The 22,673-nt window shown below is 38.8% G+C and overlaps 1 protein-coding gene across 8 annotated transcripts in view; it reads left to right on the top strand.

Moving 5' to 3' along the window:
- Positions 1-22,673, top strand: part of SPIDR (scaffold protein involved in DNA repair) — a 170,331-nt gene that overhangs the window by 63,269 nt on the left and 84,389 nt on the right. For all 8 annotated transcript variants that reach the window (XM_077933043.1, XM_077933042.1, XM_077933039.1 and 5 more), the window contains 3 exons: positions 1,643-1,899; positions 5,455-5,549; positions 16,745-16,964. In XM_077933043.1, the coding sequence (XP_077789169.1) occupies positions 1,643-1,899; positions 5,455-5,549; positions 16,745-16,964 (572 nt within the window). The remainder of the gene's footprint in view (positions 1-1,642; positions 1,900-5,454; positions 5,550-16,744; positions 16,965-22,673) is intronic.

Genomic DNA, 22,673 nt, shown 5'->3' with positions numbered 1-22,673 from the left:
ATGCACTGCAAGTATTTAATGTAGACAATAAAGCACTATGGGGACACTGTCAAAGCAAGTAATAGACAAGAACAGCGAACAAAGGGAGATACTTTTTTGCTGCTAATTTTTACTTAAAGCAGTGCAGGAAGTACAGTGGTACCTCGGTTTACGAACTTAGTCCATTCCGGAAGTCCATTCTTAAACTGAAACCGTTCTTAAACTGAGGCGCGCTTTCCCTAATGAGGCCTCCTGCCACCAGTGTCCTTCCACCATTCAGATTCCATTCTTGGACAGAGGTAAAGTTCGCAAACTGGGACACTACTTCTGGTTTTGCAAAGTTCGTAAACCGAATCTTTCGTAAACAGGGCTGTTCTTAAACCGAGGTACCACTGTATTATGTGCCAAACCCTTCTCTCAATTCTGCATGTATATACTTGTTCATCCACACTGTAAAGGCTAAATTGAGCAAATCTAAATGTGTTTTTCCTCCCAGATATCCTATTAAGCACATTATGATTGTTCAGAATGTGTAATTGCAAAGATATATGTCCTTGGCTGAAATCTGTTACTGTATTTTGTTTGTTTGTTAATAGAGATAGGAAGGAGATAGGGTAAAGTTAAGCAAAAGAGCAGAAAGCTGTGAAGGAGGGGCCCATTATCATATGACCCCAATCCGGAGATCCATGTACATGTAGATCAGGCATGCACAGATTTGAACTCTTCATTGGAATGAATGTGGAGCTGCATGTGCTTATTGCAAGTGTGCAGGTGCAAGTTTTTAAAATAGAAACATTCCGGTTTAAATTAATAAAGGGGAAGAGCCAAGCTACATGTTACACAGACATAGCTTTAGCCTTCTTTTTGGCATGAACAGCCATCTCAGGAGAGGGCATTCAGGAGTTCATTCAAAACTAAGCTTAGGGTACCTAGGGCCAGAGCAGTTTAGAGTGGGGAAAGGGTTGTGCATCCCTTTAGTGTCTGGTTTTTTTTGCATTCCCAATTGCTCCCTTCTGAACTGTAATTTAGCCCTCATGTTGTTCAGATTTTCTCTTGTTTTGAACTTCTTTCATATTGTGCAGAACGTTGTGTGTGCCAAAGTATAGACCACATATATTTGTTACATGTGTAATTTATTAAGTACCTTCATAAATAAGCTCTTTTTGGAGAAGCCTGTTAGCATGAGAGGCTCTTGGGCATAACTTGATTTTCTCTACTTTGAAATTATGGGGGGAAATGGGAATTGTGAGTGTTTCCCAATGGGGTTGCACACTCGTTAAAAGCAGGTTCACAGTTTAGGGGTACAAAATGCTGTACATTAGCTTTAAAACACTAAATGGCTTGTGACCCGCTCTTCCCAAGTGAATTTGCCTATCCATTGTGATGGTGAGGGTGTGGCACCCATAACGTGGAACTCCCTGCTTTGGAAGCTTCATTTGGCTCCTTCTTTACCAGTGTTCTGCCAGTGACTAAAAAAAAATTGCTTTCTGACAAGCTTTTGATTTATCAAATGCATACATCTATACTGTTATGACTTTCTGAATATATTGGACAAATTACTAGTACTGCTTGCCAAAACAATACATTTTTGTGTTCCTATTAATTGATGTGACATTTGGTTTGCTTCTCTTCTAATTATGAATTATATATTTCTTTTATGCAGACAATTTCTTTAGAAATTTCAGAATATTCATCAGACAGTGAAAGTCTGGAAAAATGCCAAGCAGAAACTAAAGCTGCTGATTTAGAATTCCATAAAAAGCCCGAGTTCAATTTTGAAGCAGGGATTGAAACAGATACAGGAAGGTCAGCAAGTGACTGGTTAAAATCTGCTCAGATGCTTCTACAGACACCAGAGAAAAAGAGAGACAAGAGCTTGAAGACTCCAGAGGATTCTGCAAAGAAAAGAAAATTTCTGAGGTATATATGTTATTTTTTTCCATTGTAGCATTCTGGTAATAATAACAAGAGTAGTTTCAACATGAGCAAAATCTAAGAGTTTTAACATTCAAAGGCTTTTTGAAAGGGTTGGCCATTTTAAATCATTAATCGTGCCATTTTAAGTCAAAGTCATGAGTTAATTCATTTTTAGCTCTCTAGTGATATATATGTATACAGTTTTTCAAAGCATTCACACAGTCACTGCAGCAAATCATCTTATGATGAGTTTACTACAATAACCACCATCTTAACATTTCCTTCTGCAGTGCTGATTCAAATATTTCTATCTTACACAACTGCCATATCTGTTTTTCATATAGATAATTACTTATCTGAATTTTGAACACAATATTTGTAGTTCATTTGAAAGTGCTAAGTTCCATTCACATTGTGCGCCATAATTATATTGTTTGGAAGTGTGGGTGGGGCTGTTGTCATTGGGTAAGTGTGAAGTAAAATTAGCAATAGTACACCACACCATCACGTTAATATTTTCATAGATGTGAGTCATATATTTGAACAAATTACCGTGGATAATGATGATCAATTTTATAGCATTTCCCCCCCTGTAAAGTTACTCACATTTTAGTAGTGCTGGTCTTAGCTTTTCTCCACATTGTAATATTTGTGATAGAAAACAAAACAAAACTTTCATATTGTTATATAAACATGCTTTCTGCTGTTGAATAGTTAAACACTAATATCTGACCCCTTTTAATAGACCTTATCAAAGTTGTAGAAATACAGAATGTTCCAAAATACCACACAGTTAAAACAAAGTCTTTTTCCTGTGAGATGAGCCATAACTTTGAAAGTAAAATGCATTCTACAGGAAAAGAGAGCACTGAAATTAAATGGATTTTTAGTTGAATGGCACAAGTGCGTTTCTGTTAATTGAATAAGTTAACATGCTACCAGTCTCATAGATGCCCTTCTTTTTCTTCCTATTCCAGTCAATTCATTCTGTGAGTCCCTTCATAGCATATCTCTCAATGCTGTAAGCAACTCAGTGCTGTAAGCACCTGCTTTGTATGCAAAAGGCTCTAGATTCAGTCCCTGGCATCTCCAGGTGGGGTGGGATAAGCGCCTATCTGAAACCCTGGAGAGCCACAGCTAAATGGAGCAAAGCTCAGAGTGTGTATTAGGCCACACCCTATGCTTATGAGAAGGCAAAGTAAGAAATGGCTCTGCAAACCTCTTTTGAGAAGAAATTAAGAGGTAGATAAATGTCAAAACTTCACTGTGCTCTACACAACATACCATTGCGCAGATATAGCACCGTAGTTTGGTGATTGAGTGCATCTGGTATGTTCCGACTCTCTTCCCTCTCACTCCTATAGTTGGCATCAAACCAGGCTTCAAATCTGCTTTTAACTGTGGTTTCCAGCTTCAGTTGGTACTGTGGTTAGAATCATTTCTCTACCAACCATGGTTGCCTCCAAAATGGAAAGGGGGTATAGAATGCTTGTACAAAAGGTGAGGAGGTAAGAGTGCTTGGTCATATGATGCAGCATTGCCTCTGTAGCAGGCCTAAATGACATCACATGCAAACTGCTCTGAACCCAAAAGTTCCATCTTATTTTAAGCTTCAAACAAATGATTCATATTCCAGCTTTAGTTGACCAAGCTTCTATGCGGTAGACTACTCCAAAATGTTAATAGACTGAATGTGAAAATAAATAACTCCTCCACTTCATGAGTTGCATTCAGTTTTGTTTTTCAATACACAATTAAAGATGTGCAAACACACATAACAGTTGAAGCACTTCAGCTATTTACCATACGTTTTATCTATCCCGGTTTCCATTTTCTGTATCTATATTTGTCCTTAGTCAGTTTGTTCAATCCCTATCCCCTCTGCATTTACTGTTTCAGTTTCCCCAGTAAGAGAGCAATTCTCGCTGTTATTGATGATGGAACAGGAGGTGTTTGGGCATACACATTCACACACAAGTAGGCACATACACTGACTTTAGAAGACCCAGACGTACTCTTCAGGAAGTGGTATATTGAAAAATTGCATGTTTCTCATGAGAAGAGCCCTGCTTGTTCAGACCAAATGCCTGTTTAGTTCAGCATTCTATTCCTATGAGAAGCCCCTGAGTAGGACATGCCCACAGTAGCACCCTCTCTTCTTATGTGAAAGAATTACCACGCTGAGCTCATCTGTTATTCTCATTGTTGCTGCGATTGTCTCATTTTTTTATTGCTGTTGATCAGATTTGTCTTCAATGGAAACTAAGAAGAATGTTAAAGGTTTGAATGCAAGACTGAATATGGGGTGATTTGAGCCTGCATGCTGTCCTTGCATTCTTAAGCAGTGAGCTTTTTTGATGCAATTAATTTTAAGAGTTTTGCCATTGTACACAAAAAGAAAAGGGCTAGGTTGCAGAGAGACAATGGCATTTATGCAGTATTTGCATATTTTCTTCTTTTTTCAAGTCTCAATTTGCTTTTTGTCTGGCAAATAATTGGTTAAGAGGTCCCAAGTGATTATAAAATACTCGGGACTCCTTGAGCTTTTTATTACTACCAAAGTACAAATCAATCATTTACTTTTATTTGCTTCTCAATTCTTGTGACTTTAGCTGTTTTCTTTAAAGCACAATTGGTAAAATTAGGATATTGGCTTTTAAAAATTACAGGATTCACGTTCCAAATAAATTACCAAGTAGTTCAGTTCAGCTGGAACTCTATAGGTACTCTTTTGTTTTTATATTGCGCTTTTGTATACCGCTTAGAGAGTTTTTAAAGTAATAAGCAATTTAGAAATACTAATAAATATATAACACTGGGTCCTAGGAGATTGGGCCTTGTTATGCTCTCCATCCTACCTTCACAACAAATTTAACCTCACAAAGGGGGGGATCCTAAGAGAGCTCACCTGAGTAGTTAAAGATAATTCGCTGTATATATTCAGCCATTTACCTGACAGTCATCAGCAAAAAGGTAATTTCAGATAAAATGATATTTGTTTTTAACATAGGCTGTTTTTGATCTGAATTGTAGATAGGTTGCTACAATATTACCTTCAGTTTATTTGCTTTGCTTGCCACTTCCCCTTGTGAACACAGAACTGTTTCTGCCATGGACAATTTTCAGACCACTGAAAGTACATACTTGACCCAGCTTATGATATGAATCATGAGGTCAAGTATGTGTGAGAAGTATTTTGGGATGCGTTCCTTGCCAGTGGTCACACATCTTCCAGTAATCTGCTCTAGGCTAATGGTCAAAAGTGCACTCAGTTGTGGCTGAAATTACACTCTTCAGCAGAAGAGCCGCTTTGACCCAAGGAGTGCTCTTGTGCCCCTTTCAGAATTGCTCTGCTTTTTATTCCTGGAAAAACTGTGTATGAAAACAACTTATACTAAATGTAGATTATATAATATGCTGATGTGCTTTACAAATATATACAAGTGTTGATTTATAGCACCCCCTTGGCTCTAAATGAGGCATCATGTCTGTTCCTTGGTACTTTGGGGAACAAAGGTAAAATATTGGTATAACTGAATAATTCTTCATTCTCCGTAGGGGTGGGCTTGCAGAGAGACTGAACAGACTCCAGAACCGAAAGAGGGCCGCCATTAGCTTTTGGAAGCATCAGTGTATTTCTGATGATCACATTGGTAAGAAACATTTGATTACTATGAAAACTACTTGGGACAGAGTGTACTGCTTTTGCTTTTGTTTTCAATGAAGACACATCCTTATATTAGTGATGTGAAGTTGGACAGCCTGTATTATTAATACAGTTGTACTTCTAAAATATATGCTGCTTATGTTTTTGAGCAGTTCTCTGTGCACCACTCCCAGGCTGTACCCCTGTACTTGCTAATACTACTTAGGATCTTCACTGCAAACAGGAAGAAGTTTGCAACAGCAATAGGGTGTCCTGATTGCAGTTGTGCTACAAAAACCTATTTGATATTTTCATAGTCCTTACCTCAAACTAAAGATTTCACTGTGTGACTGTGATACTATTAAGGCATTGGTCAATTAATGCTAAAAGTCATTTAACACTAATGAGACACAAAACAACTATATTGTCTTAGAGGTAGACAACCTGTTCTGTATTGTGGCTATATCAGAAAAATACACGAGAAGGCTGAGGACTGTTGCTACTTAGTGGCAGGTTTTGTTGGCACCTGCCTGTCTTGGGAGACAATGGAATAGTGCACCTTTGGGAGTGAAATCAAACTGTTGGAGAGTTTCAGCGCCTGCTGTGGTTGTAGAGATTGATACAGGAGATTTCCTTTAGCAAGTTTCTGAAGCGCCACCTCAGTTTTCTGTGCATCAATGAAGCTACAGTGGTGCCCCGCAAGACGAATGCCTCGCAAGACGGAAAACTCGCTAGACGAAAGGGTTTTCCATTTTTTGAGTCGTTCCGCAAGACGAATTTCCCTATGGGCTTGCTTCGCAAGACGAAACGTCTTGCGAGTTTGTTTCCTTTTTCTTAAAGCCGCTAAGCCGTTAATAGCCGCTAAGCCGTTAATAGCTGCTAAGCCGCTAATAGCCGTGCTTCGCAAGACAAAAAAACCGCAAGACGAAGAGACTCGCGGAACGGATTAATTTCGTCTTGCGAGGCACCACTGTATTATCCCCAATACCTCTTGTTCTCTTGTTGTCTACAATATTGTCTCCCTACCCCCTCAGGATTTAGTTTCAGGCTCTCCTGATCAGGTTTGCAAGGCTCTTAGCAAACACATTCTTGCCAACTGGTGTGAGGTGCAGCCCATCTCTTGCCAGAGGTTCTTCCTCAAGAAAGCAGAGACCATGGCCAAAGAAGCCAAACTTTTCCTGATGATATCACCTGCACAGCCAGTGGTTTACTTCAAGTATTTTCCTGGGCCCCAACTTTCATGTACATGTACCTCTTGAATAATTGTGGTGTGCTGAAAAAGTAGGAAATGGATTCAAATGTGGCAACACAGGATGCATTACGGACTGTATGGGCCCATCATTTAATTCTGTTGTTCTTAATGAAGTACGTTGTGCAAAGAAATACTTAAAAGGCAGGGCCTCATTTTTTATTTTAAGTTTTTAGCATTATAACTTGTCAACAGCCATTCCATTAGACCAGGGGTTGGCAATGTTTTTGTGGCTTGGGCCGGTTCATGGTCACGCGGGTGCCGCAGTGGGCCCGAGTGCGCGCGCATGCACACATGCGCAAACACTATTTCTGGCACTCCTTCCAGCACGGAGGAGGTGTGTGCAGCTTCCCATTGGCTTCAGGAGCTTCTTGCAGCCAATGGGAAGCCGGCCAGCGTCGCAGAAGGCAGTCTCCGCTCTGTTCCGCGCCGGTTTAGTGTGGCGCACGGGAGGCGGGCAGCGGGGGTCCATGGGCCAGTTGAACAACCCCCATGGGCCGCTTGTGGCCCATAGGCCTTAGGTTGCCGACCTCTGCATTAGGCTGTAAGAGAGAAGAAATGCAGGGCTACCATCAGCAAGAAGCCAGGCTCTTCTCTCTATGAACTGCTACCTGATGGCAGCTTTTACATCTGACTGCAGCAGAGGACGGAACAGAGGGGTGTGGGCCACTCTATCAACATAGCCAAGAGATCAGCAACTTCTAACACCTCCTCTCCTTAAGCTTTTCCATCGCATCTGGTCTTTAGAAGAACTTGCAATTAAGAACTTGTTCCTGAGTTTGCTTGTTTCCTTCTCCCTCCTAATACGTTTTTCTTTTTAAGGGCAGGAACTATCTTTTTAAGGGTAAGCTAAAGGGCAGGAACTATCTATGTTTAGTGATTTGCAGACCAGCCTAGGAGCCATTTTTGGCTTGAAGAGTAGAGTAATATATATATTTGGAGCTGCAGCAAATTTGACAGCTGAAGAGGCTAACCACTTTGAAAAGTGAACTTTGATTTGGTTCTTCAAGCATGGTAGCTGTTGCAGTAAAAGCCTTTTCTAAGTTTGACGGCACATTTCATTGCTTGCGCATGCATTTAGCTTCTTTTTATTGTGGGGTTTAACATATTTAAAAGAAAGCTGTATTAGATAGCTGACCAATATCTATCCACAGTGGCTGATAAGAGAAGTGGAATGTAGAAAAAAGTAGTGTCCTGCTGTGATACATTAAAGCAAATTATTATAAAAGTATCTTTACTGGAAATCTAGCTGCAATTCATCTGCTGTCTTGCTGCCATTTGAGGTTTTATTTGTTTTGTTTCCCTATTAATATTTCTTAAAATACAGCGGCTCACAGGATTTTTTGGGATATCTATACTTTTCTTGCTTCTGTGTTGTTGCTCAAGGCAAACATGCAAGAGACAGATGAGCTCAGAGATCAATGAGATGAGATTGGATCATCTTAACTTTTGGAGTCTTGTTAAATCCCTTTAGAAACTCTATAACATACAGTCACATAGACCATAAGGTCAGTGATGAAAGAGAAGCGACTACTTTTCTGATGTAGGTAAATCCTAGGTTCTGGCTTTATTTTCGTTCCAGAATGAGTTATCTGGTATAGGATTTATAGATTTCCCCTTGAAGTGCAAATAGGAGTTGGGAGAGTGTCATGGGGGCGGGGAGCATAAAGAAAGTTTGCAACCCTGCTTCCACCAGTGCTGCAGCTTCAACTGTAGTTGAGAGCCCATGCAACTCAATTAAACTTAAACAAAAACCTACTGGAGGTCCAACCATGCATTTCCAGATGTCACATGTAGTTGATTCCACAAATACATTTGGTTAACAGACCTGTTTGCAGAGGAAGGGGACCAACTTGGTATTGATGGGGTTCAGACCTCAATGTTAATTAGCTTGTTGCCTTGAGTTTCTTAGTATGCTGCTGGATCTGGACTATCAGCTGGTGGCAATGTCTACAAACACTTCCCACCCCCACTTTACTTTATTCTTTCCCTCACATCTGGATGTAGCAACCATCTAGTTGCTACTAGTCTTCAATGATTTGATTCTTGAAATGTCTGTGGGCAAAGCCTTGAACATGATTGGAAGATTCAGCTGTCCCATACCTGACATCACATGTAGGGCAGATAGAGATGCAGCTGGACCACCTGTGTGATTCAGTTTCTCATGGGGAACCTGATCACACAGCTGCTGTAAGACCTACTGAAATGAACTTTGCAAGCCCTGTGCTCAGAGCTTGAGATGAGATGAGCACATGGCTTCCAAATTTCTTCAGGAAGGCCTTTGACAGGTGGGTTGTCCTACCCACCCATCAAAGTTGACCTGTGGGGTGGGGACAGATAGGAAACTGGACTTCTGGGCCAAAATTCTTCCACACTTCTGAGTTATCCCTTCTTTATCATTCCCATTAATCACTAGCCATTGAGATTTAAGTTCAAAAGGCTTTTAGGCTGCATACCTCTTGCTGAAATATACCAATGGAGGTGCTAAGGCACATTCCTAGCGCCAAACTAGATGTTACACGCAAATATATGTAACAGAGTCCTAATTTATTTATATTAATAAGCAACCTGGGGGAGGAAGGGGCACTTAACCCTTAACTTTCTGGGGGTTTCCATGTTGATAATTTCGCTAGCTACTTGCCTGTCTGTAAGTTGCAGTTGGGGATGTTGGGAAGCTAGAAAACAGCCAATAGTTAAAGGATTAAATTCTTCCATCTTCCCCACTCATTCAGCACTTGCCTGTTTAAGCTTTTGAGCCTCCTGAGATTGTTTTTCTTCACAGGGAAATTTAAAGTTGAGTCTTCATTGTGCTCCTAGTTCCAACTTTAAATTGTGCATATTCATTGTTTGAAACTAATAAGGTGACTAGGCAATCTCCCTCCTTCATGGCTATTCCTCCTGCTGTAAAGATTCTGTCCCACTCATCCATGGTTCAACGATACAGTATCAGTCTACATTGGGCTGGCACTCTTAGCAGTAACGTTTGTGTGAACAGTTTTTTGTGGCATTTTTCATCCTCCTAAGTGTTTCAGCTTTACTTCTTTGGCACTGTATTTGATGGTTTTCTTGTTGACAATTGTAATGAATGCTAGAAATTGTTGTTTTAGACCCACAGGGGAATGGCAAGTGGCCAATGTTCTCTTTGTGTCCTCCTATCACCTCATATTTTATGGTGTTGGAAACAAAGCACAGAAATAAAAGCTTCTATTTTTCTTTTTAACATAGGAGCTCTTAGGAAAAGCAGAGAGAAGAAAGTAAGAGCATGTCAGTTAAAAAAAGAAGTTTGACTACGTTTTAGTTCCAAGCAGGATTAAGTGTTCATTGTTGTTCGCCTACATATTCCTATCCAAAGTGTTGCTTGGGTAAAAGTAAACATTTTCAAATATAAGATTTTATGATTAGGCATAAAGTAGCACTTACAGGAGTTTGTACAGTGTGTGTAAAGTTAACAACTCCCCTCTCTTTGGCTTGAGTCATTGGTTTTTATGTTCAAAAGCTTCCCTTGCCAGATGCCTTCTGGCTGAGTTGGGTACACCTGTGCTCAAGTATGTGGAACTGTCTTCAACAGAAAACAAGAACAATGGAAGAATGACGTTACGTAATTGACGTGCTTTGCAGACTTAACAGAATTATACTTGTGGAAACAACCCATCCTAAGTGTTCAGTATGGAAAAGTTCCCCAAAGAAACCCTTCTAGATCTTTGAAAATCTGCAGGGAAGCAGACTTGACAGCTTGGAAAGACAACAACTTTCTAAAGGAGTATGGCTTTAAATAGCACTGTGGGCTTCTTTTAACAACAGTCGACATTATGATCATGCATTGGGGACCGTCAGACCAGTTGATTTCTAGTCTGTGTCAGTTTTGCAAATGGTTATTCATAAGTCGGTTTCAATATGAAAATTTAAACACATAAGTATTATTTTATTACAAAATCTGTATTTAAATACAGATTTAATCTCAATTATATATTTAAATATGTGGTTTATTTTCATGTTCATATTTCTAAACTTGTTTTATCCTAAAATACACATGTTACTGATGTTAACTATTTTTTTGAAATGAAGCCTATATCATAAAAATTCAAAGAAGGGTTTGCAAAGTTCATTTCAGTAGGGCTTAGCTTAACTAGTTCACTTAAAAATGCAGGCCAAACAAAATTCTTCTCCATCCCTAACTTGCATGTCCTGCCGACTGCATAATATTTTAAAACACATTTATTGCGAATGTTTATTCACAATTGTTATCCTATGAAGTAAGAATGACTAAGAAAATGTAACTTCTCTGGTTGTGAACATCTTACCTGGTTAGGGATTAGAACAGAGTCTCCCATTTTCAGTGGCACTACACTATCCATTGCATGATTTTGTCCCCCATGTTGATATTCCATGTATTGGTGTGTTTGTGTAATCAGTATAAACACAGTATTTAGAGCCCTGTTTGTACATCCAGTTGTCACACCATAATTCTTCTTTTGTATGAGGTTTAGAATTTAGAGCCAAGAGGTTAGAATTTTGAATCATTGGCTATGGATTTCATATTATAGGTGGCATGTGTAAACATTTGTGTTTGTTAATATGTCTGACTCAAGGTTAATTAGATGGATTAGAAACAAAGGATTTATGCAATAGATCTGGAGGAGATAAACTCCAATTGTTTAAAAGGCAGGTATGTTTTCATGATTGAAAAAAATCCACTTCAATTTCCACATAATTGACAGTGTGTTGACAACTTGAACAGGTAAACTAGTAAGACTCCAGTTTCAAACCAAAAGGTTTTGCGTAGACGTGTATTCATATGCTTACGGAACTCAGATCTGTAGTATGGCAAAAGAGTTTACATAATGCTATTGCTTGCATAGCTCTGGTTACTCAGATTCCAGGCACCATACAGAAGAAATGTTTGCTGTTTTCTTTTTATGTACGTAGAGAAAGTGGGGATTAAAGAGATCAAGTCACTTGCACAAGAGCAGGCAGCAAACTAATGGCACAGCCAAACCTAAAACTCCACCTTCATGAGTCCAAGGTGCAGGCCTGTAATGACCCAGTCTTAACATGTGGAAGGCTCAGGGTGTCTTTAGAGGGCAAGGTAGACTGACCCTCCAAAGTGCCTGCCAAGCCTGGAAGCCAAGAAGTTGTCATTGCCATATCATCAGATTGAGTCATTGCAGACTGAAGAACAGTTCAGATCCTTTACAGATATCAGTTGATTTTTAAAACATCTAGCTGCTGCAACCCAGCATTGCCTCAAACCAGCCCTGGATCTTTCTCTCTGTCCTGATCTCCAGGCACAGCAATCCAACTGAATCCAGATCTCACTCATGTGGCAGTGTCACAAGGACCAGTATTAATCTCCTCAACGGGGCCAAAGCACTTCTCTGGTTACAAGCTTTAGCTGCACATTAAGTATAATTGTGTGGGTGAGAGAAGAAAATTGGGGTCATCACTTGCCAGTGGGTGGAGCACAGTCATGTAAGAGAACTTGTAGTACTATAAGTTCAGCAAGTATGAAACAGCAGTTTCTTATGAAATATTCTCTGTTTTTATTTGCTTCCAAATCTTAGTTGCGATTTATGCACTGCATCCTGCACTTAGCTGTTTGTTGCCAAATCCTTGGTTGGTAGATAGATAGATAGATAGATTTGACAGTTGCTTAATCTGTGGACCTGATTTTTTTATGCCTCTACCATTTCATTAGTGTGTTAACAATAACAGCTTCTCATAGGAAACAGTCTAGAAATACAGGACCTCACTGCTGCAGTAATTTGGCAATAGTGTTCCCCACCCCAGGTCAAAAATAGAAACAAAGACAAATGTTCACTTCCTGCATTAGGAGGGAAGAAATGAACTTTCCAGTGCTATCACCATATTAGAGCTAGATGACAGGAATCTGAAAGAAATTGTGTGAATAGTGTGATGAGGGGGAAGGTCCAAGACTAAGAGAGGGTGTGGACAATGCTGTATGGTACTCTAGTTTTGCTATTATATTACATCTTATAGATAGCAAAGTAACTTAAGACAGCCCTGTAAAGTGCTGGTTATGACCTATAAAGCCCTAAATGGCTCAGCTCCATCTGAAAGACCGTATTCCCTCCTACAAACCTACCTGGGTTTTGAAATCTTCAGGAAAGGTCCTTCTCTTGGTCCTGCCACCCTCACAGGCACGATTGGTGGGGACACAGGAAAGGGCCTTCTCAGGGGCTGCTCCCAGAGCTACCTCCCTAGATTGGCTCCATCCTTTTTGTCCTTCCACCAGCAGGTGAAGACCTTGTTCCAACAGACTTTGGGGAATTGAATGCTTTTAATAAAAGAGCTGTTGCCATGCTATTTTTATTGTAATTATTTCTATATTTTAAAAGGCTATTATACCCATATAAAGTTTTAATTCTATTAATTAAGAAGACATCTGAAGGCAGCCCTGTTTAGGGAAGCTTTTAATGTTTGATGTATTACTGTATTTTAATACTTGGTTGGAAGCCACCCAGAGTGGCTGGGGAAGCCCAGCCAGATGGGCGGGGTATTATTATTAATAATAAGGGTAATAATAATAATAATAATAATAATAATAATAATAATAATGTCCCCCCTAATTATTTTCTCTATATTTTAGTGATTCTTGTTTCTTCTGTCTGGGGAAAAGCCAGGGTATAATTAAATGTATTATAATAATATTCCCATAATGCAGATTAAAGAGAAACTAAGAGAGTCTGACTTATGGCAACCCTAGGAGCATAGGAAGCTACTTTATAGTGGGTCAGAGTCTGTCTAACCCAGTAAAGTCTGCTTTGATGAGCAGTGGCTTTCTAGGGTCTTCGGGTCTTTCTCATCAGCTGCTGGAGATGCAAGAGGTTGAACCTGTCCATCTGTATTCACAGCTTGTGTCCTATCTCTGTGCTATGATCCCTTGCCATGTGGTGTTCTTGTACCACTTCAACACTCTAAAATGGAAATTGTGATTAAAATAAATTGAGTGTCACTGCAAGGCAGACTTGGGGGGAATTGTGGCTTTTTAGATAGTGCAGGACTCCAACTCCCATCAGCTCTACCCATCAGAGCCACTGTTCAGGGGATGATGGAAGTTGTAGTCCAGAAGCATTTGGAGAAACTCAGGTTCTTAACCCCTGTTCTATATTCCCCACTCCTAAATCCTTGTGCCCTGGACATAAATTTGTGTATGCCGATATCTATAGATATTCAGATGCCAGGTGGCTGGAGTCTAACTGGTACTGCATTTTGCCTTGTGCCCAACTACTCTATAAGCAAAGTAGTAAAATAATAAGTTTTGTGTTTTTAAAAAAAGAAGCACAGGGGTGGGGGAAAGAGAAACTTGAGGACCTTTGTCGACTTCTAACAATGCTCATGCACTCAACTGATGAGAAAAGATGTAATTTTCAATTGCTTGAATTAGTAACATATCTTTACATATGTATTTGAAACGCCTTGCTGAAAGCTTTAAGGTGGTTCAAACTTTAAGGTGGTATGATTAGGAAGGCCTTCAGTCCCAAGTACCTTTGTGCAGGGCATAGAACTAGAGTTGCAGTAGTCGGTCTAACTTTGATCATTCAAAGTTTGCTATCTAACCCATTGTAAATCAAACCAGGACTCAGATAGCATATCTGTATTCAGGAAGTGAATGATGTATGTACTGGTACAATTAAGACGTCACAAATTGTATCACTTTATTCCAGTTTCTCTTTGATATCTACCCACTTACTCAGTGTGCTAGAACAAGAGTCACGTGATTTCTTCTTTAAACAAGGATCAGCATCTGAGGCACAAGGAGATCCAGCAGCCTGTGTACCTCTTAGTGCAGTTTGGGTAACTTTTGGCCCTCCAGATGACATTGGACTTTGACTCACATTAGTCCTAGTTATCATGGCCAATAGCCAGGGATGATAGGAGTTGTTAGTCCTACAACATCTGGAAGGTCACAGGTTCCCTACTCCTGTCTTAATATAATGAATTACTGAAAAAAAGACCTTGAACTTTGTGTGCATTTAAAGCAAGAATAACTGGCAGTGTTTTTTGATTGAGTTAAGTTTGCTGACTTCAGCCTGAGTTCAGGAACATGTTGGAAAATGCTTATATGTTTAAGTTTGGTTCAGGGGCATTACTGGGGGGAAATTATATTCTTGCTTTCTTGGGGAAATATTTTGGCCCCTTAGTATAATTTATTTTATGAGTCTGAACTTTCTAAGAAAGCATAGCAGTCTTATTTTAAAACAATTTGAAATTGTCAAAGCAAATAGTATCTGCTTTTTTCTGAACGTATTTTTGAGATGTTACACTTTGACTAAAGGGCTGTACATTGGAGCTGGCATCTCTAAATTATTGTACCGAGTGGACTTTAAAAAGTTGCATCTAATAATTCCAGCTGTCCTGTAGTCAGGAGCGGATCTGCCATGAAACTAATGAAGCTTAAGCTTCAAGGTCCCCAGAAAAGAATTTAGTCCACATTGTTTAAGAATTTTGGGTCTAGTAGATCCAATTTGATTTGCACAACTCAATTTTTAAATTATTTGTGTGTGTGTGTGTATTTCAACATTCCCAAAGGTTGAGAGCCAGTAGCACAGATGTAAAGGTGTGGTGATCTGGAACAACTCCATTGAAGAAGATAACAGTGGCTACTTAGATCTTGTTTCCCCATAACATAACAGTTCAAGCTTCATTCAAAAATGAAGACCTATATTCAAAAATGTAGGTCTGTGACACTCTGCAGTAGTACATTTCTGGTTTTCTGATTATCTGTAGATTCTCTCTCCACCATCACCCTGCCGCCCTAATTTTCATGGGGTGCCTAATTTTCATGAAGTGATATCCTTTCTTTCTCTAGTTCAGTACTGTATTTGAAAACAAATGAGAGCAAAAAGACAATAAAAGTAATATAAGCTTGTCATACGAATGTCATGTAAGACCTAATTGAAATGGCAGCTGCATGCACTACACTTAAGTATTACTGGAACATAACTCCTTTGATGTGGTGCTTTAAACCCCTTCTTGGCTGTACTTTCTAGCTGCTCAGAAGCCCTGGTACGCTATACTTAAGCATCTTTTCTGATACTTAAATATTTCAAGTGTCAAGTGTTTTTTCTCTAGGTACGCAGCTTTTAATCTATGTCCAAATTCATAGATTTGCTGCACACTGAAGCTATTGCCTGTTGCTGTTTGCATATTTAAGCAACAAATTTGTAGCTCACTATTAGCATATACATTGCTAAAATTTATGCGGCATGTCCTTACTCATTTTAAGCAATACTTTTTATAGGCAAATCTTTATTCTGTTTTGAAAACCTCTGGGCTGACTGAGGATAACTTAAGTTCCCCAAAACCTTTAGGTACCCCACTTTTTGTCAAGTGCAATATTATCATTTGCTGTTTGCCTGCAGAGCAATATCTTTCAGATAGGAGCATAGGAAGCTTCCCTATAGGAGACCAGACTATTAGCCTATGTAGCCCAAGCATCTCTGGTAGAGATCCTTCTTGCCATCTGCTACCTGACCATGTGCTACCTGACCATGTGCTCTACCAGTGAGCTATGGTTCATATGGACTCAGATATAATTTCAGTTTGCCTTGTGTATTTATTTAATGTTGCACAGTACTGAAATATTATTTAAAGTTGTCTTGGTAAATATTAATAGATTGTTTTTACAGATACAGTTAAATAAGATGGAATGCTTTTTATGTATTGAATACCTATACCAGAGGTGGGGAAATTGTGGACCTCCGTTTGATGGACTCCAACTCCCATCAGCTCCAGCCAGCAGAGCCAATGGTCAGGGATGGTGGGAGTTGTAACATCTGACCTACACAACCATGAAAAAAGTGCAACTAAGCTCATTATCTAAAGACCTACTTTCACACATAGATGTCTGTAGAAGTAGGGCTGTGTCCTCGTGTGTGTATTCTGCATCCCATGGAGTACTTATCTTAGCTGCTTTATTGCTTAATTTCCAGGTGTTAAATCTGGTGTACTAGCTGTGAAGATTGAAGAAATGCACGAAGAATGCACTCTCTGCATAACTGTCTGCCATCAGTTGGGACAAATTTGTGCTGGCAGTTCTTCCATAGAAAAAATTGCTGTCGTTGAGCCTAGGCTTAAAGTTCTTTTTGCAAAAGAAACAGCAGCTCACCTCAAGCTAGCTCTGCAGGATGTCTTATATATCCATCCTCCTTGGTAAGTATTTTTATTTTTAATTATTTATTAAAATATTCACAATCTGTTCTTGGCATGCTCATGTATCTCCATAGATGTATTTATTTTACCTTATTGGGCCAGGCTGCATTTCAAGGTGTATGTAATGATATAACTGTGAAAAATATTTTAAATTCAAATGTGTGAAGCATAATGAAATGAGACACTGTAATGGTCTTTCAAGTGATGAACAAGAAGTTTTGGTTCTTTCCTAGCGGACATCAATCCTTTACCTGTCTGATGGGGAATGCATTGTACCTTGTTGAGTTCTCCAGCTACTATTGTGGAGGGAGAGCACCGAGCAAGAACAAATCAAATAAATGCTGCCGTACTTCTGGAAGTTGTATATCTTTAGTTTCTCTATTTATCACATTGATAAACACAAGCTCCCTGGATCAATCATTCATCAGTCAGACCAGGACCAACAAGGGATATTGCTCCTGCAGAACCCTTTGATAGAATGTATGCATTTAAAAAGTTATAGATATTCAAGCAGACAATGTGGACCAAAAAACCCCCAAACAAATCCCTACCATCAAAAAGAGAGTTAGTTGTCTTTTAAATTCTTCCTTTGAAGTTTTTGCAAAAGCAGAAAGAGTAGAGCTCTGATAAGGAAAAGAAGCTCAGCCACCCCACAATAAAATTTAACAAAATTCAAAGTCACTGACTGCAAGAACACTGCTGGAAGAAAGATTTAATTATACAATCTGTTGATGATTACTCCTTCAAAGACTTTAGAGTTGGAGATTATAAACTATCCAGAGAGAGAGAGAGAGAGAGAGAGAGAGAGAGAGAGAGAAATGTAGCAACCTTGGCTAGACTGTATCCAATATAATAATTCCCAATACAGTATATTTTGAGATTCTGCAGCCTACATCTTAAAACAATCAGTTTCTTAAAGAAAGGCATTGTCATCGGCTAGTGTCTTAAACAACTTAAACTTTTCTTATTCTTCTATATTATTGTACTAAGTGTTTGATAATAAAATCTTCATCAATGTAATGCTTTTAATGTGGACTTCAGAATGTCTTCCTCTTTTAAACTATTCCCTAGGCAATGATGAGGATACTAATTTGTATCTTTATTTTTTTTAATGGATAACTTTTGTTTGTCATTTTTTGAGCTTTTCTCACACACTTTCAGTGTGGATTTCGAATGCCAGTGGTGTTACTGTGGCTTGACTTCATGTTTTTTTGTTTGTTTTTTGGCATTATGATATCTTGTGCCATGTGGAGCTGCAGAATTGATATGGCAAGTTGGGGGAGGAGTATCAAGGTATACATAATACATGTGAAGCTTAGGAATAGTGGAGTGTGGGATGATGGTGCTGAGTAAATTAATCTGCCTTAAACAATGGTTGTGCAGTCATGTGCATCCAGTGTACATAAGAAATGAATGTGGAATAATGCAAATCTTACAGATCTGAAGTATCCATCAGTGTACTTCCAATTTAAGACCTAGCTACAACCTAAATAGAACAAAATGTCAGCCACAATCACCTAATACACTGAGCCTGCAAAAGCAAGAGAGGCCATATTGATCTGTTGGCTCATTATTAGGATAATGCATCAATATCTGTTTTGGCAATACTTATCCTCTGTGGGTGTTAAACATTTAAGAGGATGGGTGCTATTAAGAAGTAAATTGGTTATGTAATCTGCTTACAGCAAAATAGGTAAGATCAGAGGTGAATGCACCAGCAAACAAATATTTGTTAATACTTCATGTTAGCTTTTTTAGTATATGGCAGGATCATACAATTAGTAAATACATTTGAAATATAGTAGTAGCAACTTCAATATACTTTTGCCCATTATTTATAAGCAAAAACATTATACTTTTAAAAATCTAATTGTTGTCAAAGGATAAGTTTGTAAAAGTCAACTTTTGCCTTGAAGGGAGGAATATTTATTTTATTTTATTTTCCTCTGACAAATGTGTGAACTGAGTCATGCATTACGAACATACCTGTTTTAAAATGAGTTGTCATGTCTAAGATTTTTTTAAAAAATGGGGGGTGGGGGTGGGAGATTGAAAATATTCTAGTGATCCATAAAGAAGAATATTCTAGACTTGGAAATCTCTAACTCATATGAAAGAGGAAATTCCAAAGATACTACAGTGACAGAAATTGCTATTGGGCTTTTGTCTACTGACGTCAATAAAGGATAGCAGACAGTTTTGTTAAAGTCAGTAAAAATGTATAGTAGGAATTAACTCTGGACTAGATGCAGAACTTTAAATTATATATGACTCTTTTTAAGAGTATTCCCATGTGTGTTTAATCCCATTATAAATTCCACATTTTGTTTAAAGATGAAGTGGTAAAACTGAAATCTGGCCCTGTTAGAAGATAATAATTTTGCTTTTGACAGTTTTGGATAGAAAGCACACTAAAATATTTTCAAATGGCTAAGCCAAGTTAATGGCCCCCTGCCAGCAATGAATGACCTGTCTGCTACCTGAAACAGTTATTCATGGGGTGGGGAATCATGTCTAATTTGCAGTCTTAATGTAAATACTAAAAATAAATCTTATCACAATAGGATTTTAAGGATTAATCGACAGTGTTGCAGAGATAGGTGCAATTATTTAGTAATAAGAATACAAAACTGAAAATGAATGAACTGCAGCTAAAATATTATATTCATTTTTCACATGGTCTAGTCCTTCCCCTGTCCACTCCCCTAATATTCTTAAGAGGATCTCTTCTCCAGTCTTCAGAGAGTAGCTGGAAGTGGGGAGGCAGAAAAAGGTCCTCCTTTCCTTCCACTCTGCAGTTTTAATTGCATCTAGACATTTCATTATTGAGCCCATAACCTAGGTTTCAAATCTTCGTTTCTAACACTGATGGTGATTATCCTGGGTGGTCTGCAAGGAAACAGACAAAGGTCCGAGAAGTCTTCAAGTGGTAGACCGTGTCAGACTTGGCAGTGGGCCCTCCTGAAGCCCTGGGGCAATACTCTCCTGTAACACCAGGTCTGATGGGATGTTGCAACAGGGAAAAGATATTGTTCAGGTGTATCCTTAGAATGAGTGAGCTGATGGCTTTGGTCAGGTTCAGGTGCCAGCTGATCAGCATGTTTTGTGTTACAAAAGAATACTCACCCACAACGGTCTGATTTCCAGTGTCCTTGATGTATTTTGCCTTTTCTTAAAGCAGACTTGTATTACTTTGAAATATTTGCCTTAAGCATCTTTCTGCAGTTCAATTTCTTTCTTTCCCCTAGCACTCTGCAATCTATTCCGTATAGTGATTGGTGAATGGAAGGACTTCCTTTGATCAGGGTTTGACTGAATGCTCTTTTGCTTTTCTCCAGTTTCATGATTCTCAGTCCTATTCATTTTAATATTTCTGGCGGGCCAGATTTAGAAGGCGATTGGATCTGGCCCCCGGGCCTTAGTTTGCCTACCCATGGAGTATTGTTTTCCACTCCAGCGTGTCCAATATAGAGAGTTCAGTATGGGACTGTGCAAATGAAGGGGCAGCATTAGTTCTAATTTGATTCTATAGAATAGAGTAAGCAGGCTGCAGATTGGAATGCAAATGGTTTGGGGAACTGCCTCTTCCCCAGACAGTGGGGTCTTCATGGACAAGTGGAAAAGGTAGCCCCCGGTGTTTATCCCAGGTGTACCCTTTTACATTTTCTTTGTAAAATGCTGTCATTCACTCTTCTGAGGGAAAGTGAAATGCTGTACTAGGTGACAGCTTTATTTTAGGGGTAAAACCTGTCTACCACACATGAGGCTGATTGAATCAGATTTCATTGACGGTCCAGTGGGAATACACGCACACTGCCCTAAGGAATCACTTCAGAGTAGCATTTTCCTTCCACGCACATCCCAACTGACATAATATCAGGCACTTTGCTTGTATCCAGGATGAATGTCATGTGGATGTGCTCCCTTTTTGGTCAGGTATGAAAGATAGGTAGTTTAAGAAAGGGGAGCCCATTTGCATGGTATTCCAAGCACAGCATGGTTCCAACACAAGGTCTGATTGCTGTTAATCCTGGAAATGTCATATTTCTGAGCCATTCATACCTTAAGGTTATTTTTTCCATTTCCTATTTTTATGATTCTATATTTTGTAATGAATATTGAGGTAGTGCTGCTATTTAATGTGACTGAAGTATTTAATCTCTATTTGATGTTGCCCTCCATACAGGGAAACTCTGAAAACAAGACAAAATATAACAAATGAGCAATTAATAACAAAATAAAGCATTGGGTGCAGAGAGAACACCAAACTGATTCAAGCCACAACATATGATTAGTTAAAGGGTTTATAGTTTGTTTAACAATGTAATAAATTATGGTAACAAATCTAACATCAGAACTCTATTATAACATAGCCTTAGAAGTGCACGTGTTTTTGTTTTTGGTTGCAAAAATACCATTTACCAAATAAATTTGATGACAGTTTTTAGTCAAAGTTGAAAGTTTCCAATAAAGTGTCATAAATGGAATGACACACTTTCAGGTGAACTCTTCTAACAGGGCACGCTTGTTTTAAATGTTCACAACCATTTCATTTGCAAACGTCTTTATTCTCATTAATTATGTTTCAGTTCTGTTAGTGTATCGGCATGGCTAGTAATTCTTTATATGTTAGGTTTGGGATTCTAAGTGCTTACCCATGGTCCGTGTTTCCTTTGCAGCAAGATGTCCTTATGATATATGGTTTGTTTACACATATATACAACCTGATAGAGGGGTTCACAGCATTAACACCCCAATGAGGTATTGGTTCTTTCATAGCTACAGCCTTGCATTCCAGCAAAAATCAGGCATGGCTCTGACTCTGCCTTCCCAGCCTGCTGCCTTGCTTCCAGCTTCCAGCTTGCTTGCATGCACACACAACTCCACTCTCAACGCTGCACTTTGTCTTTCAAACTACCTGCAAGCATACAAATTCATCCTTTCTGTGAACATTATGAGAGTTTGCTGCTAGTCAATACATTGTAAAATATTTTGCTCACTAACAACTAAGTTAAAATTATGTCATGGCATGTTGCTAAATTATGTTTTCTCAGTTTAAGTTTATATGTTCCTGGGAATCTCTGAATTTACAGTTTCATGCCAAATGTTCCCTTTAGTGATTTAAAGGGAATCAAATCTCTTACCGAATTTGGGCCAGGGAAACTTGGATGTGACTGCATGACCACAAATCCCTGGAATGGGACTCAGGAGAGTCATGGGATTTTGAGGCATCTTTTTGAACAACCTTCTTCCCTGTAGTATACACATGGAAAAATTTGTTATGATAAATTGTTTAGCATAACTCCACATCCCTTTGCAACCCCTCCTTCCTGGATATTAACTTTTTTGGCCTTGTGAAAAGTTGTTGTTCTCAATAACTAAAACTGTTGTAGTAGACAGCACCCTATTTTATATACATATATAGTGGCAGAGGATATATTTTGCTGAAAATCTGCTCAAATGAAAATTTGTCTCTTTTGGAGTCTAATCTTGCTACAGTGTATGAATGTGGCATAAATAAATAATGTGGTGTTTTGTTTTTTGAAAAACAAAGGATGTTAAAAGGTTTGTGTTATTTATTTCAAATCCAGAATACACCCCTAAACCATGTATGGTTTATAATCGAACTGTGTTTATATAAAAAATATAATGTCATAATTAAGATAACCCAGGGAACACCCGGAATCATTTCAAATCATGTTTTAGGTC

The sequence above is a fragment of the Podarcis muralis genome, chromosome 8 (genome assembly GCF_964188315.1).
Source record: "Podarcis muralis chromosome 8, rPodMur119.hap1.1, whole genome shotgun sequence".
Lineage (NCBI taxonomy): Eukaryota > Metazoa > Chordata > Lepidosauria > Squamata > Lacertidae > Podarcis > Podarcis muralis.
Note: the sequence above shows the minus strand (reverse complement) of the source record. Positions and strands in the feature narration are given on the sequence as shown.